Source organism: Genypterus blacodes, unplaced genomic scaffold (assembly GCF_046128005.1).
Source record: "Genypterus blacodes isolate CSIRO-AG114 ecotype Tasmania unplaced genomic scaffold, CSIRO-AGI_Gbla_v1 ptg000007l_1, whole genome shotgun sequence".
In the NCBI taxonomy this organism is placed as follows: domain Eukaryota; kingdom Metazoa; phylum Chordata; class Actinopteri; order Ophidiiformes; family Ophidiidae; genus Genypterus; species Genypterus blacodes.
The window spans coordinates 1,807,493-1,825,048 of record NW_027466821.1 but is presented as its reverse complement, the minus strand read 5'-3'; the positions used below and the strand labels follow the sequence as shown (position 1 = coordinate 1,825,048).

At 42.9% G+C, this 17,556-nt stretch overlaps 1 protein-coding gene across 4 annotated transcripts in view; it reads right to left on the bottom strand.

The window, feature by feature from the left end:
- tfec (transcription factor EC) overlaps positions 1-17,556 on the bottom strand; it is a 32,169-nt gene that overhangs the window by 6,093 nt on the left and 8,520 nt on the right. Inside the window, exons 1-3 of one of the 4 annotated variants that reach the window (XM_076154574.1) lie at positions 5,694-5,876; positions 1,251-1,505; positions 409-510 (exon numbers count right to left, since the gene is read on the bottom strand). In XM_076154574.1, the coding sequence (XP_076010689.1) occupies positions 409-510; positions 1,251-1,505; positions 5,694-5,750 (414 nt within the window). In that variant the 5' untranslated portion in view covers positions 5,751-5,876. Of the gene's footprint in view, positions 1-408; positions 511-1,250; positions 1,506-1,987; positions 2,781-4,816; positions 5,118-5,693; positions 5,877-17,556 lie in introns of those variants that run through there. The other 3 variants (XM_076154575.1, XM_076154567.1, XM_076154559.1) reach the window with 3 other exon arrangements.

Here is a 17,556-nt window from a genome sequence, read left to right as displayed (position 1 = left end):
TACATTTTGTGTTGTTGTTATTTTGAAGATGTGAGCTTATATATATAATAAATAATTTACACACCTTTACTTTTTGACAACTTAATCTGGATTGTTGGTCTTCTTGAGAAATGTGAGAAATGTTGCTAAGCCCCAATGAACTTTGACTCATCTCTGGACTTAATCTGACCTCAAACTGAGACAGGTCCCCCTTTTCCCAAGCAAGTCAAAGCCTTCACGTAGATGTTTGGGTGGAGGAACCCTTACTTAAAGCCAAATCATTAACTTGGCTGAACTGTCAACAAAATAAACAGAGGATATCTTGCAAAAAATCAATGTAAAAGACCTTCACACTGTCCATACTCACGGCGGTTGTAAGAGGGTGTTAGTCTGTGGCTGTAAGCATGAGTTGTTGTGATTCATACTTACATTGTTTTGCATTATGAGGTTAGACTCCATGCAATCCAAGCCTCCGTCATTGAAACCGGATTCAAGACTAATTAGGTCATCAATAACTTCATCCATTGGAAACTAAAAGAAAACAGTAGTTTCAATGCACTTATGGACAGACTGAATGAATGTACCAGAATTTCAATACTGTCCAAGGCACTTTAGGAAAAATGCTCAACATAGACCAAACACCAAAATAGACACAAGAAAAAGGAGGGACTACACAGAGACTAATCCAATAACAGGCGAGTTCTCTGCCGTCTCAAGTTAGTAAGCGGCGTTGGCGGCAAAACAAGCCTCCCGTTAATATACTAGTTTTCCTCCTTTGAAAGTGTTCTCTCATCAGAGACAGCATGACTGAAGTTATTGATGAGCACATCAGACAGAGAGAGGGAGATCAATAACGGCATCACTTTGTTTCAATGGTGAGCCGCAATGTTCTGCGTTTGACAGATATGTTTGGCATTATCAATGCTTGTGATTTACTCTGTCCATCCTAACAAAAAGTGTGAGCCATGAGAGTTGAGTTGTTAACACTTTACACTTGATCCCTCCTGATGAGTAAATGTGTGGCTAGAGCAGAATTTAAGAGGCCATAAAAACTGAGCTGCAATTTACAGGAACGCCAGGAGTGTTGAGAAATCCATGAAAGTTATAACCCACAGTTCAGAAAGGTTGCATTTCCTCTCTTTCAAGTCACTACTACTCATATTTCAGTTTCAATTCAATAAGACAAATTTCCTTCAGCTATAGAAGTTTCTTCCTCTCATATATTTGTAGACACAGACGCGAAATAGTAAAGAACCCGAAAAGCGACTCACCTCGCTGTCGTGATTGGCCAGGGTGAGCAGGGTCACCGGGCTGTTGGGGTTGCTGCCATCGCTGACAGACGGCATGTGTCCGTTCCTCATGATGGGCACGGCGGCGAGCGGCTGGCCGGGTGCGTGCTGGTGCTGCACGGCGTGGCCCGGCCCGCCCGAAGAGGCCAGCTTGGAGCCCAGAGTCAGGTACTGCTTGACCTGCTGACTCTGGGTCGGATGGAGATGGAACTTGGAGTTCTCCAGGTGGTTCTGTACCTGCAGAGACACAAATCACAGAGCAGAGCAGTTTGTACAATGAGGATGTGGGAATCTGTTTTTCACACGACGAGGACAGCCCTGAGTAAGAGAAAATGCACACGCGGTTGTCTTGCTTAGTTTGCAGTGGATAGCAGTTTTAGAAAGAGATGATCTCATTGGGAACACACAATTAGATCTCTCTCTGGTCAAACTTTTCACACCGTTAAAAGTGTTAGTCACCCGTTAGTCACCCACAGCAGATTACTGCAATACTGTTACTGTAGTTTCTGCCACTACTATCATGACTATTTATGAGAAGCAAGACGCAAAACTGTTTCCTCAAACTGTTTTAGACATAGATCTCCTTTTTTTTACCAAAAACTAAACACACAGATGTTGCCAGCACTTTATACTCCAAACCATTTATCAAACGTTACACATTAACATGTTATACCTTTTTACTGAGTAATTCCTAGCCCTGAAGAATGAGATTTTCTTACATTTGAAGCTCTGGTCGCGTCCCGCATTGTGTAGTAACTGCAGTCAGTTAAGTGTGGCATTCTCAGCAAAGCAGATAATCTTGAGACCGGTTTGTTTTGATGTTGCAGCAGGTCAAACTTTAGGATCCAGGTCTGCTGCTGTTCCGTTGATCTGCTGGCTTCTTGATCTGTCCCCCTCTGTCCCCCTAGCCAATCTCTTATAAAGGACCCTAAGTGAACTAATTAGGCCGAAAGCTGGGGGTAAGCCTTCATGTAGCGTTGCATGATAATCACTTCAAACAGTGGACTGTCAGATCGCCCAGGGTTTGATCACTGCAGGATATCTGCCTTTAGTGTCTATCACTAATTCATTTGGACCGCCCTTTCCTGTTGTCCTGGCCAATCAGAGGTCAACTCACAAACTCCTCTGCTGCCTGCTTCAGCGGTTGTGGCAGCACAATTGACCCTTGTTCCCCAGTGGGGGTTTTAAATAACTCCTCCAATGCCATTTTTAACCAGGCTTTTTCATTCACTGTAAACAACTTCCCCTCCTTAATTTTGCAAACAATAAAAGTACGACCATCATTGTTTTTCAGAGTTATTGCTTATTACTGTAAGGCTATTTTCACACAGGATCATATCACCTAAACATGCCTAATTCACTTATTTGTCTGGTTCTCACAAAGACCTTACTGTTTCACCTTGCTTTATTAGTTTACAGCCCGTGGAGTATTTTAGTCTTTAGTGTCTTTAGTGATGTGTTTATTTTTAGGAAAGGTTTGATAATGTTGTCTTTTTTTTTTTTACTGACATTTATTTTACTTCCTCTTAAGTGGAAGAAAGGAAGGAAGCAAGAGAGAGATTTTCTGCTGGGAATTTGATGCAAGTTTGACTCAGAAGCTGGCGGAGCAGGAAAGCAGAAACATGCTCATTCTGATCAGATTGATTGTGTTTTGCATATTGCAGTAAAGACACATACAAGGATATCTGCCCCTGTATGTAAAAAAAAACAAATCTGTATATGCAATCTGGCTTCACTAGTATCACCCTGGTACAGAACACACAATTACTCATCACCAACAACGCTATTATACACAACCCGACTGAATAAGTCATTAGATAAAGTCACCGTCTCCTCGTCTCCTTATGCATTTGGTCCACATGTGTATCACATTTCCTAAGTCTCAATCAATATTTCTTTCCTTTTTCCTCTTTCTTTAAAACAAATATTCAACAGTATATATTCGTAGATGGATGGAATTGCTCGGATTCCACCTTCTATCCTACTACACACAACTAACTGCTAAATGAGCTTAGGTGAGCGTGAACGCCCGCTGATGAAGTGAGTCACTCACAATCAAGTCAGTTGACTTACAGGCGCATAATCAAGGTCTGTTATTCTGAGTACACCAAGGATGATTTTTTTCTTATTTCAGCCTGATTATTATGTTTACACATTGCCTCAATCAGAATGAAATAGAATAGAAGATGCAACATGTGTGTAAATGTAAGGATTGATTTATCCAGACGTTTTTTTTCAGACAAGTTGCAGCATCTAATTATTTTATTGTTAAGGTGTCAGCACAGCAAGGGTAAACAAAAATGACTCCGTAGCAAAATTGGAAGTTGGTTTGACACCAAATCTCAGCATTAAATTCCTCTCGTCAGCTAGAGTTCCCCTTATTCGCCACTCATCCACTTAACTGCCAACAGGCTCATCACAATACTCAGCTTGTCGGTAGTGACTGAGAGCTCTTATCTGACTTCTCCTGGCCAAACAAGGTGCCAGTTGTTAGCCAATCAACATTTCTTTCCACGGCGGAGAGAGGGAGGGATGCCAGGACGACTACACACCACATCTGCTTTGTGTGACAGCAGACTGTCCTGGTTTCACTTTGGCTCACTCACTACTGTAAATGCCAGAGGCACGCTTGTTATCCACTTAAGGGAATCTGATTAGATTTGAGAGGTAATGGCGCTTCAGTCACCGAGGCCAACCTTGACAATGCCAGGCCTGTGCATGTGTGAAGAAGACATGGTGAAAATTATGAATGTGCACCATACACACGGAGCGCAGGAATGAGATAAGCATCTAATCAATCAAGCGCCCCAAATTTGAGATTGCTGTGACTACTCTGATATTTGAGACACTTCAGTATTTAGCTTTCTCAATACTGGCACCTGCTACTACAATTGGGACAGTGTTTGCGCTTACTGGTAGGGAAGAGGTCACTGGTTCACTTTCCATTTACACACATTGCACAATAACTGGCTTTATCCTGCACCGTCTGCAACTTGGGAACCTGCAGTGGAGTGTAAAAGCTGAGAACTGCCCATTGCTCATCATTCCATAGCAAAAAAATACACATATAAATAGGTAAATATCTGCCAGATTGAACATGTTTCATGTATGCAATAATGGTTTATGTCAATGATGTAGTCAAAACTTCAGTCATTAGATCGCCTGTGTCTTTCTAACTTCATTAGACATTTAAACCACTAAGATAAGGAATGTCACACAAACACACACCTTCATCCGCCCCCTCCCCCCAACTGTGTCAGTAACGTAATTTCATTAAAGCCCACACAAATGCCTACACACACATAGCCCCTTAATCAAATCCAAGAAATTCTTCAGCCTTTGCCAGCAGATATGTAAGCAACTGTAACATTAAAGCCATCACAGCAAATATGAAGCCTTTGTTCGCCTTATTTAACAGCAACATCCATCTATATTATCTTCAGTGATTTGTGTCAATTTTTCACGCTGAAATCCTGAATTATCCAGTCAAAGTAAATCAAGATAGAACCCTTGATAACAGCCTGGTATGTAATAGCAGTGTGATTTACCTCAGTTATCAGGTGTATTTCTCAAATCCCACTGCAGCACTCACACAGGCAATGTGACACCAACACACACACTCACAGGTGTTTCTACCAAATGAAACGCTCTTGCCTAACTCAGTTTCAGTCTTGCCCAAGTTCTCCTTTCACTTCAGAAAAAGCTACAGTCTTATGAAACCCCGGGTGACGCTGATGCTCGCTCGCTTTACAAATTATGGACAAAAACCCCGAAGGAGGTTTGGATTCATTTCTGTCTTTTATTGTGATGGGTTTGTTAGTTTTATCTGCACACTTTGATACGATCCCCCGTGCTGCAGAAATCTCATCTGGCTTCAGAGAGGTATGGATGCAACTCTGTGGGCACTTTTGAAGCTGGGTTAAGTGTGGCGTACTTCCAATATTATTAATGGAGCAAACACTAGAATAAGCATTTAGGTCAAATCCAAAGAGAAATAATACATAATGACATTACAAAGTTTCCATTGACTTGCACACATTTTCCCCACTTTGTGCGTTTCAAACATACAGAAGGCTCTCAACAGTGCAGAGTAGCATTGCTCAATACTGATTTCCCACCTCAAATCGAGGCAGATAAGATGAAAGTGGAACAGTGCCTTCTCACGTAGGCTTTCTACAGTCAGAGCTTCCTAACCAGTAAACAGCTGCAACCACACACACCCAAGATTGTGAAATGTGTGAGGGGACGATCACAAACTGACCACTATCTCTGCATTCCATAGTGGCCACTCGGTTATTCTGGTTTTAAGGACATGCTGTTTAGAAAGCCTCCGCAGTTAAAATAAAGACATACGACAAATGCGCACACATATTTTTCTATATCTGATCACATTTCCCCTGCTGTGGCCCCGACCCCTCCCCCTACCTGCAGAAGCTGGATCTCTGTCAAGGTGATCACTTTGACCACACAACAACGACTCATGGCTCCCGGAGTGGCAGCGTCTTAACGCGAGCTGCAAACTTTACAGGAGAACAAGAACTGTCACGGTTACAGCTGTGCCTCCCGTGGCAACCCAGAGACAGGAGGAGAAGAAGAAGAAAAAGAGGAGAAATGAGAGGTGCTGCAGTGTCCTTCCTGAGCTTTGCAGAAATGTCGGAAAGGAAGGGAAGACATGACACATCAACTTATTGGGGAGCAGTACGGGCTGTTTCCTGTGTGTGTGTTGGTGTGTGTGTGTGTGTTTTGGTCAGAAAAAGGCCTGACAGAGGCAAAAATACTGATGGCTGTTAGCGGGGGGAGTGTGTGTGTGTGTGTGTGTGTGTGTGTGTGTGTGTGTGTGTGAGAATTTGAGTTCCTGCTTCTGGTTCACCACACTTTTCCTTCCTGCTCAGCATCGAGCCCAGCTCAGCACATTCCCCCAGGTTATCTTAATGACGCTCGCTTCCCCAAGTAAAGTTTTTTAAAACAGGCCATCAAAATGCGCTCACGGCCTAAACTCCCACAACTCTGCCCAAATCTGTCTGCCACCTTAAAACTCGGACGTGCGTCGAAATGCACTACGGTGCGTGCTGCCACACACTTCCCGTCATGTCAGGGCATTGTCGGCCTTCCCAGACTGTGTGTTTGAGAATTCCACGAGTCGTCCCTCGTACCAGCTCAGCAAAGCTTATTTCCTTTCTGGCAGCTGTTTGGATATCTCACACACATATTCAGACCTCACTTTGCTTCAAAAGAAGTTACTAATTACATCTTGATATGTTTTTTTAATAAATTTCAGTATGTTAAATGTAATAAGGCAAATCAAATCACAATCATTTGATTCAATCGAGCCATTATGTTCTTGAGGAGTCACTTTAAAGCTGACAGCAGTTAAAATTGCATACATCACATTTGATGATTTCATTATATCATCATTGTACCCAATCTCCATTATCTCACCTGCCGTCCTGGTAAACCAATTAAGCAACAAAGCCCAGTCTGTCCTGCAAGCAACATAATCCTATTAATCGTGTCCATGTATCAGTCCGCAGTCTGGCGCTGCATTTTTACTGACACATTACTGCGTGAACCCTTTCAACCCACTTGTATATTTGTCTACTCTTTGTTTATTTGATGTCCACATCTTAACCCAAATTCCTGGCTGGCCGTTTTTGGTTCATCTTGGGGCCGATCCACAAGTGCTCACCTTTGTCAGTCCCTGAGCAGGGCGATGTTTTAAACATCAGGGACTTCCTGAAAGAGTTGGCCCGCTTCTGAGACAACACTTCAAAGTGTAGCTCCCACATCTGAGGACTGTTTTATCCTGCTAGAAAAGGAATGCATAATGGACGCGGCACCACTGCACTTTTAATGATTTTCATATGAATTAAATATTACAGCCATTTTAACTGGATTACATGTGAGAGTGTGTATGTGTGCTTGTTACCTTGATTAAATATTGAATTTATAAATCTAGCCTACCTCAATAGTGATGTGAAAAACACACACACACACACACACACACACACACACTGAAGTCAAAGTCAAAGTAACTACTGTAAAGTTTAGTATGAAAAAGAGTGTTTTCTCTTGATCTATGTTGTTTATTATGTTGACATATGATAATAGTGTCAGCTTAGAGGGTTTACAACCTACAAACTAAAAAGTAGATTTCCAGGGAATCACAGAAGTCCTCCAATGAAGTGTGATATTTGCAATGTTTAGTTGCATACATTAATTTAAATTATAAAACGGGCTTCACCTTTTTACCGGTAAAACTGGCAGTGGCTCAATCTGAAGGGTTAAATCTGATTGAGAAGAGCAGGAGGAGGAAGAGGAGGAGGAGGAGGAGTCTCAGTCAGTGCAAAGACGATCCAATTAGCCAAAATGAAATAACCACATTTTTTGCCTTAAATCAATTTGAGCGCATAATTCTCTGGCAGCGATTACAAGGAGCCTGTTCACAGGAACACCTGGAAGATTGAAGACCCTGTACACACACACACACACACACACACACATACAAGTGCGCACTTGCAGCAGTAAATACGCTACACGCATAGAGCCTGTGATGTCATGGTATGAAACGTTTCATCCAGCAGCAACGGTAGCATTGTTACGTTAACATGCACTGGACAGTGAACAGTGGACAGTTTTCACAAGCAGGCTGGAACAAGGGCGCCTTTATACTGTGTGTGACAGGAATTGAATTTTCACACCACCGCACAATCCCTGTCTAAACTTAAACCTCTTCTTTGCCCAAAACAGTTGTAGTGGGAAACTTCACCTGAACCTGAAGTGGCAGTCCAGTCCCTCAAACGCAGGTTCAGCCTGTTCCAATCCTGTGGTGCTCCCCATCACCCATCACCCCCCACCCCCCACCCCCCCCCCCCCCCTGTCCAGCGAGCTAGAACAGGACAGACCAATGCGTCTCTGAATGATGTCGGAAAAGCTCCACTCTTAGACGGCTTTAATCTCTCTTTGGCAGACAGTGAAAAGAAACCCAGGTGGTGCTTGAAACTATAACTATGAAAATGAAATCCTATTAAAATTATGCACATGATTGATTATGAGACAGTGCCAGCTCGCCCGGCTAAAGACCCTTTAAGCCTGGTCAGAGGCCTAAGTACACAGATATGGAATTTTAGTATAATTAGTTATAAGACCAGATACAAAAGTATTCACAAACAAACGTTCCAGATTTTAAAGGACTTGGATTATGGAGATAACTTGTTAAACCTGCTGTTTGGATCAGGGCCCTGCTCAGCAAATTAAATTCATGTATGAAATTAGTGTGTGGAGATGAAATGATGTACTAAAGAACACATTAATAATTCTCCATCTTTCATTGATCACTCACTTCAGTACAAACACACACGCCACGCAACACATGTCAAATGACCCAGTCAGTCAATGTGTTTAAATTTGTCTAGAGTTTTTGTCGAATTTAGTTGAATATAAGTCAATAAATTTAAGCGATGATCAGAAGATATTTTATGGAGATACTTTATGCATTCAAATCCAGATCTTTCCCCCAATTTGTTCCTTTCATCCTCTCTGACCTTTGAAGCCCAACGTGGCATCAAAAAGACGATGCTACGCTCCCATAAGGACAAAGTGCATTTGTGGACTAAATTCGCAAACCCCTGTTCAAAAGCTTTTCTGCTGGAGATACATTGATCACTCCCCCGCCATCTCCCCTCCTTTAACTTGATTGTGGGAAATGAAATAATGCAATAGCTGTTTAATGAGAACTAAGCACAAAATTAGATCAACTTTGACCTTACCCGAACTAATAATACACAGTCTGTGCTCGGGACAAAGAGCTGTTTGTGTGCCACCGCTCGGCCATCTTTGGTGTCCCCGCCGTTTGAACGCCGAGGCTGCGAGCGCTCCTCTTCCCACAAGGGCCCGACGTGAAGGGGTGAAACCGAGGGCCTCCGATCTGATGGAAGAACACTGTACTGTACAGGCTCCATTCATGATGTCATCTACGGGAAACATTTGCAGTATCCCTCAGGCAGGCTGTTAAAAGCTTGACCGCATCCGTGCTTATTGTTTTAAAAAATCTAATTATTGTTTTTCTGTATATATTTGCCAGTTTCCTTATTGAATCAAAGCTCTTTGCCCATTAGTGGTATCACATCAACATGACAACTTCCATTCATGGATGAATTAAGTAATTAGCTTTGCCAGAGCTTAATTTTTCCCCTAATTTCTTCATAATTTCATTTTTCCAAGAGTCATAGTTTGCCGTAGTCCGTGTCACTCAGCACGTTTACACGCATACTACACTGTTGACTGCTGAGTGCCTCCACCAACCAGGATCCACAACCAGGCTCACACCTGGAATTCAACCCAGGTCTTCGCATGATGTGCGCGAGCAAATCATCTCAACCCCAACCACGCTTCAAAAATAACCAATCAATTCTGCAGTCTGTTGATCTGACAGTGGGAATGAAAGCTGCTATGTATTGGTTTTTGAAGCATAGAGAAGTCATTTCAGTCATTAGTGTATGATTTCATCGATCCTCCTTCAACGTCTTACTTGTTGAGTTTAACTGAACCAAACTCACACTGCCTGATCTCTGACCGCATTCCTCTGCTCCCCCTCTGTATCTGTGGAATTCATGCATGTGTGGCATTTATCCTACTTAAGTGTTGATAATGCGTGCGTGAACTAAAACCAATCCAGCTTCACTGTTTGTTTTTTTGCCTGCAAAGTGTTCACGACGCTGGTGTGTCGTCGCTTGAACCAAAAATGCCATGAAGCTGAGTTGTAAGTCCAGAATTAACAACCACGCCTCATCGCTTTCATCTAAATACAGCACATTTGAATAGAACTCTGCACAATGTTTGCACTACCACAAACGCATTAAGGATTGAAGGGCCATGCTGGCAGTCTTAAGCCCATTAAATACAAAGTGATGCAAGCAAACGTTAACACCGCTCTGATTTTCCTTTTCCCTTTTTCTTTGGCTGTCTGTGTACTATCCAGAGGTCAGGAGTGCACTCTGAGCTTAGATACAACTTACAGCAAGGCCCACCAAAGGGAACAAGCTCACATTCTTCAAATCTCTCTCTCTCTCTCTCTCTCTCTCTCTCTCTCTCTCTCTCTCTCTCTCTCTCTCTCTCTCTCTCTCTCTCTGCATCTCTCTCCATCTTTGGTTATGATAATGATCTGATGTGCGAGCAGAGGAGGCACCTGTGCGAGGCTAACGTGAGACGACACCGATCTTTTTCATCGCAACAGGGAGCCCCGGAGACCAAAAGACTTACTTAAAAGGCGTATTTCAGGGTATTAATTGCTTGACATGGCTCACCCATGGTACGGGAGACCTTCCATATGGCAATTAAAGCATTGGCGGAGAGCAGACAAGAGGAAAGCTCTTCTCTACATTAGAGTTTAGGCTCTGTAACAAGCGGGGCAAGGTATTTGTAGCAACATCACGTGCTGCGAGCTCACCCGAGTTACGCCGATTGAGTCGGCCGCCAACTTCCCCTTGCCTCTTTCACGCTGTGTGTGCTCGAAAAAGGAGCGGGAACACTAAATTCACGTGATCAGGTGTTTTCATTCCGAAGCGCCAAGAGGAGATGAGAGAAGTGTCCCTGCCAAGTTTCAACCTAGTTCATCAAACCAACTCAGATATGGAAAATTAGTTTTGTAGATGAATGAATGAATGAATCCAGCATTAAAGTCCTCCGTTCTGTTTTGAAGAGCATGGAGAGGTGCAGTGTGGCAAACTGCCAATGTGTGCATCATCAGCAAAGACTTTGTTTTCCATCTTTGTTCTCCAATAGTATTAAATGAAAGTTTAAATGTTGCTAAATCTCCAGAATATCTCAAATATTCCCATTCCTTATCAGTGTTTCTGTTCTAAATCCTGTTCTTATTGTTTTTAGTCATAATTTGAATAATTTTTACTGCAGTATTATTGATTTAACTCATTTCAGATTGATATTTTTAAAGATTCCACAAATGGTATGTGACATAAGAACACACACACACACACACACACACACACACACACACACACACACACACACACATCGAATTTCTTGATTGTAATAACAGCAGAGTATAATCACATTATGAGTATTCTGTGCTTCTTCCATCAGGGATCCCAGCTCCGGTCTGCTCACGTTTGCACGCAAGCGCTCAGCTTTGATCAGTCTTAAGGTGCCACGCTGCATTCCAACAGGGATTTCAGGGTGAAGCGTTCTATGTTTAAAAGTCTGAATTCGCTTGCGTCTAATATCTAGTTTGTACCGACATGATACAGCCCTCAATTGAACTTCTTACCATCCTTACAGTTCAACTCATCACTTGACTCTGTAAAGTAAATCCAAACACTCCTGCAGCAGGCGTGTCAGTGCCACTTACCTGTCCGTACCAGCTATATTCCAGCATTGTGGCGTGCTGCGAGGTTACGCTCTTGCACAGAACGGTAGCTGCAGTGGCAACCTGTCGGACAAAATCGTGAAAATCGTGGCCTGTTCCTCTCTTAACCCAACACAGACGTACAACACTAGCTTTCCCCCCTCGTGGAATTGATGTCATCGGGTCTTTTGGGGGGGGGGGCAGGCTAAGGCTAAGCCATTACCCTAGCTACACACACGTTGCACACTTACTCCACACACACACACACACCCCTGCCTCTCCTGTTGAATTTTGGCACTCCCAGGGCTTACGACCTGTTGATAATGAACCTGAACCCATTATTTTGAGTCAATGAATTGAAAGAAATAGGCCAAAGAATGAAAGCCACAGGGCCAATTAACGGCATTCTTTGATGTATTACCCTCGCTCGCCACTCAACCAGACCGCTCCGCGCCTTTTTGTCTTTATCCCCTCTGTTATTCATTAATTATTCTGCGCAGGGTCAGAGTTCGCGTGGCTAATTGTGCACACCGTCTCTCTTTGAGGATGGCAAAAAGATTCGCCCAACACCGACACTCCCCCTGCCTGTGCCTAGCCACCTTGAATTATGCCAATTATTCCAATTCTTTGATTCCCCCCCCCCCCTCCCCCACACACACACTCTTGTTTCTATCATCTTTGCTAAGCCATGTCTCTCTTTCTAACTTCATCGTCTTCATCGTGTCATCACTGAACTCTCCCTCCCTCTCTCACAAACGTTTGAGTGCTCATTTGTAAAAACGCAAATAATTACATGTTGTGGTTTTGTAAAGACACAAGATGCTGAGTAACTTTAGTAATATTTATGATTATTTTGGAACTTAACTCCTTCCTTTGGTGTTTGCAGTCAAACTGAGTGAATTCTTCCCCGCATGGTTCCCACAACTGCTGGAAAAAGGTTTGTGCCTCATGATTTTCCACGCTCTACGCTGCTTTAAACGGGCCATTGGAAACGCATTACTTAGTGTAAGATGAAGATAAACCAAAGTCAATACTTAACAAGACAACCGTGCTGACTGTATACTCATACATGCTGAGGAGAGGGGACAGCAGTTTAATGATGTCAGCTGGTTTATAATTCCCTTCATCCAAATCACAAATATGGCGAGTTATGTGACGAATTAGGCCTCATAATAAATAGATAATAGGCAGCATAATAGATCTCAACATTTCTTCCATCTTTCTTCAAAACCAAGTATGAATGTGTGAGGTGACACCAGGAATCCTCTTCTTCTTCTTTGAATTGAGATCCATCAATCTAATCACATCTATTCTGCATTTAATCAATAGCCACTTTCTTTTTTACGACTAGATGAAGTGAGTTATATTTTGAACAAACAGAATTCTGCGTAATATTTGGGTACTTTCACAATTTTAACATACAGAACATAATATGATTAATGATTGACTGATCTGAACTGTTCAGCTACATGTGGCTGATTTTATGTAGATCCGTACTAGAAGGGGTGACACTACAATACACTTTATTTATCATTTCTCTTTGCATAACCACTCAGTTCTGTGACAAACCGCCATACTAATAAGAAGTATTCAGCTTTTAACTCTGTTTCCATGTTAAAATTCCAGACGAATGTCATTTCTATCTGCAGTTTTATGACCTTACACAGGGTCAATATGCAAATGTTTTTGTCCTCTTGGTTGTGATTTTCAAAGGGAGTCCCGTGTTGCTCCTCAGGCCACGTCTGTCTCGCTGACGCCACTGGCTAAACACTGTGTCCCATTCTGACCTTTTTTAATTGGTGTGTGTGTGTGTGTGTGTGTGTGTGTGTGCTTATCTTGTCTTTTAAGTTGTGACACTGAGATGTTAACAAAGGGCCCTGATATTCTCATAGTAGCTACAAGCCGACAACAAGGAGGCTTCATTGAGGTGCGTTTCCTGTGGTGTTTTGGCTCGGGGACACGTTTATGTCAGTGTTGTTGTCAGGGAGGCAGTAGCTCAGTGGGTAGAGCTTCCGCTTGGGAACCGTAGGGTTGCCGGTTCGAGTCCCTGCCGAGGTGCCCCTGAGCAAGGCACCGAACCCTAAATTGCTCCCCCCTCTGCGAAGGGTGGTAATGTAATGTAAGTCGCTTTGGATAAAAGCGTCTGCCAAATGCTCGTAATGTAATGTAATGTAATGTTGCAAACAGGAATGTAATGGAGTGTAATGAAATGGAGGGAGAGTCATTATGGCGCCTTTATATCCCATGAAAAGCACAGGAAAGCACTGAGATGTGATGTATTTATGATTGTACCCGTTCTTTAATTGGAGGTTGAATCCAGAAATGGATTATGTTTATTCCACACTGAAATGCTTTTCGTCATAGTATCTATTCATTAAAATTAAACCCTATGTTAAGCTTAAAGAGCTTTAAGCAGCACTACGTCATTTCTGGTGTCCCCTAGTGTGTGTTGTTGTTAATTGCATCCATTCAGGCAGTGTTTCTCTTGGTTTCACTTTTGTTTTAGTCCCAAACTTGCTTTATTTCATGCCTCTCCATCCTCTGAAATATAGACTTGTCATGGCTCCAGTTTGTACCCCTGTTTGTGTGTGTGTGTGTTTGTGTGTGTGTGTGTGTGTGTGTGTGTGTGTGTGTGTGCCTGTGAGTAGACACACACACACACACAAACACACCTGAGGTGTCCAGCGGGGACTGTAATTAGAGGACTCTGAACGCTGGGGGTCCTTGAATGTCAATGATGTTGTTCTTGTAAACCCCTGTGAGCTTATCTAGCCTCCGGGGAGGACCTCCAGCCCACTGCCCTCCCTCTTCCTTAAACACAGATCCCCAAACCCAGCAGGACGTTGACACACACAGCCTCTGCTCTCCACTTACTCACACACGCACACACACACACACACACACACTGTCCACACACTGTCCACTTCCCCAGCCACACACTAACACTACTACTTTCTTGTCATTGTACCTTTTTTTTTTCCTACCCGCTTTGGAATCCTATTAGTGCATGAACTTAGTTAAACTGAAAAAGACTGTCGACTTCACTCAATTAGGCCTGATAGGATTAGGTTGCTGGTATGGGCATGAAGGTTTAAATAGGAATGGAATTTTTGGCAGACACCTGCTCCGTCCACTGCATTAATCTCATAAATGCTACAGAATATGCAGGGTTGAGTGGCTGCATTAAGTGCAAGTATGGGCTTAAAGCCTGGTGGCACCGGTGGAAGCTGTATGTTTAGGTTTGTGCTGTCGAGCAAGGCACTAAATATACCATTCGACTAGCTATTGAAGGTAAACATAGGCATACTGTACATCTGGTAAGTTGATTTGAAAGGGTGAGGATTTAGTGTTATTTAGCTTCATTATTGTGACTTTTATTTGCACTGTTGGACTGCCTAACTTGGTTCTCAAATTCTATCTATTTAAGTTTGATTGTCGGTTATCTGCATTCGGTTTTAGTTTAAGATTCGCAGCATCGGTATCTGTTATCATAAAATACAATAATCCTAAATGAAACCATAGGAAATGTCTCCACTTATAAAGTTGTAAAGGAACAAATCAATATAGGAGATGGGGGAGGGGTAGAGAGAAGAGGGGCTTGATTGGGCCAAGGATGTTAAGGTAATTACCACCCACCATTGTCTTTTAATAAACTGAGAACAATGGCCTTTTACTCTTTTACTATGGCACTGATCGCTTTACTGCTTGATCTTATCCACAGCAAACCTAATCACTTTAACACTTGAGATTATCCCATCCACTCAGTCTGCTCTAACGTCGCCACTAATGTGCTAATCTGATTTACATCAACAAACGCAATTGATATGGCAAAGAGTTAGAGTTAGGGCAAACTTTACCACGAATACCAGAACGTTGTCGGCGAGGAAGCAAAGCGAGGACACTGGCGATGTTTTAAGAAAGGAAACCTGGACTTTAAAAATAGGAAGGTCCATGAGTTTAGAGGCGCTAGCGGCAAACCAATCAGTTTTTCAATCTAAAACTATGGAAAATCAATTAGGGGCCTGTCTGGGTTTCTCAGACAGGCCCCTGAGACGAGCGTAAAGAAAATAGATCAAAGTGGAGGAAATGTATCTTTTTGACACGAATACATGCAGACTAAAGGCTTGCTCATGCACGTCTAAGTCGGTGGTGGATGTCCACACATATAAATGGTCATAAATGCCTCAGAATGTAGTCAATCCTCCTAGTTCCTAATCACCATTCTTCCCAGGAGTGTCATACTAAGTCTCATACCAACACATCACAATGTCTTTCCCGGAGGTCTCTCCATGTCCCTGGACCCTGTGAATAGCTATCTTGGTGGCCCTGAGCAACCCCCCTCACCACACACACACACACACAGACACACACACACACACACACAGCCCACCTTGAGGGATTATGATATGTTTTGTCCAGAAGTGGACTGTGTTTTTGTTGGGGTTGTCATCTTTAACTCTGTTGCTGGTGAGAAACGGCCAGCGTAGGAGGAGGCCAAGGGTGACACGGAGGGGGTGGTGGTGGTGGTTGTATGTTTTCGGTGCCTGTGTGTTAGGATAGGGTTATATCCAATGTGAGACTCTTAGGAATAGAACACAAAGCATTTTGAAAGCTGGCCTGTCTAATGCCACAAATGTTTTCCTTCACCATTTCAGGTTAAAACAGGAATTTCATATGAATATTTCTTGCACAATTCCTTTTATTTTTAATTTGAATGAAATTGATGGCACTGCATAATGATCAGGAGTAAAGCCTCCACCAAGTACAGCTTCGTGCCAACAATTGAAGGTTTCTCCATTTGCCTCTTAACTGCATTACCTATGTATAGTTCGGGTTTTTAAGATAAACTTGGGGAAAACAATGAGACTATTGTCTCGTTGGAGGTTAAGCGTCACGTGGAAAACAGTTTCAGTCTTCATTTGATTTGGTAACTTCATTTATCTATCATTCACTATGCAGAAAGGGTCAAAGGTGGGAGTTGGATTAGAAAAACCATAAGCTATGAGGTCAATAAGATGCTGTTTTATCATTTGGCATTTCAAAATGATGTGTGTGCTAACCTGCACACAAGAAACTCTCATTACCTGTGCTGATGAACGATAGGCTCTAATCTTATGGGAGACATGCAGGCAGACACCGACATCTTGGAATCCCACCGTTCTGAGCCAACTGCATGGCTGGACTAACATTTCCAGCAAAGCTTTATTCAATTCAATTAACACGGCTGCATCCAGACAATGTCGGCATGTAAATATGCAACTTAAGATGCAAGCTAGAAACTGTAAGAGAGCCGCGACTCATAATCGTCGGTTTGACAAGATGGATAGTCCAGAAGTGGTTATGTTGCTGAATTTGCAAATACAGGGCCATATTAATTTAATCTGCACAAGAAGTACAACAATTGGGAGTCGCATGATAGCGAATGACCGGTTCTTGTTATCATTATCACAGCAAAGGTCATTCCATGTATCTGAATCATTACACGTGGGCTTCTATCTGTGTCTGTCATCCATGCCAGCACGGCCCCGGCGCCCAGCCAACCCAGATGGGTGGCCCAAGCCGACCACCGCTCTCCCATGATTCAGCTCGGTAGGAGACTGAAAAGCTGCTCTCCTAACTCCCTCCTCTCTCGCCTTCTCTCCTTCTTTTCTACCATCATTTCATTCATTTCCGTTTTGCCATTTATTTACCTCATTCGCCCCTGCAGCTCTGCCCTCTTTTCTTTTCCTCCCTCACACCATCAGCCAAAACCAGACTGTAATTCAAACCCCTCGTGGAGCCAAGCCGCTGTTTCCTTTGGGCAGCGTCTCCCTCTGAAGAAGTGTCCACTTTTGTCCTCTTTATAAGCATATCAAATTCCAATCAATGGCGTAGCATTAAGAATAACTGGTGTCAGTATTGACCTCATCTCACTATGGTGCAACAGAG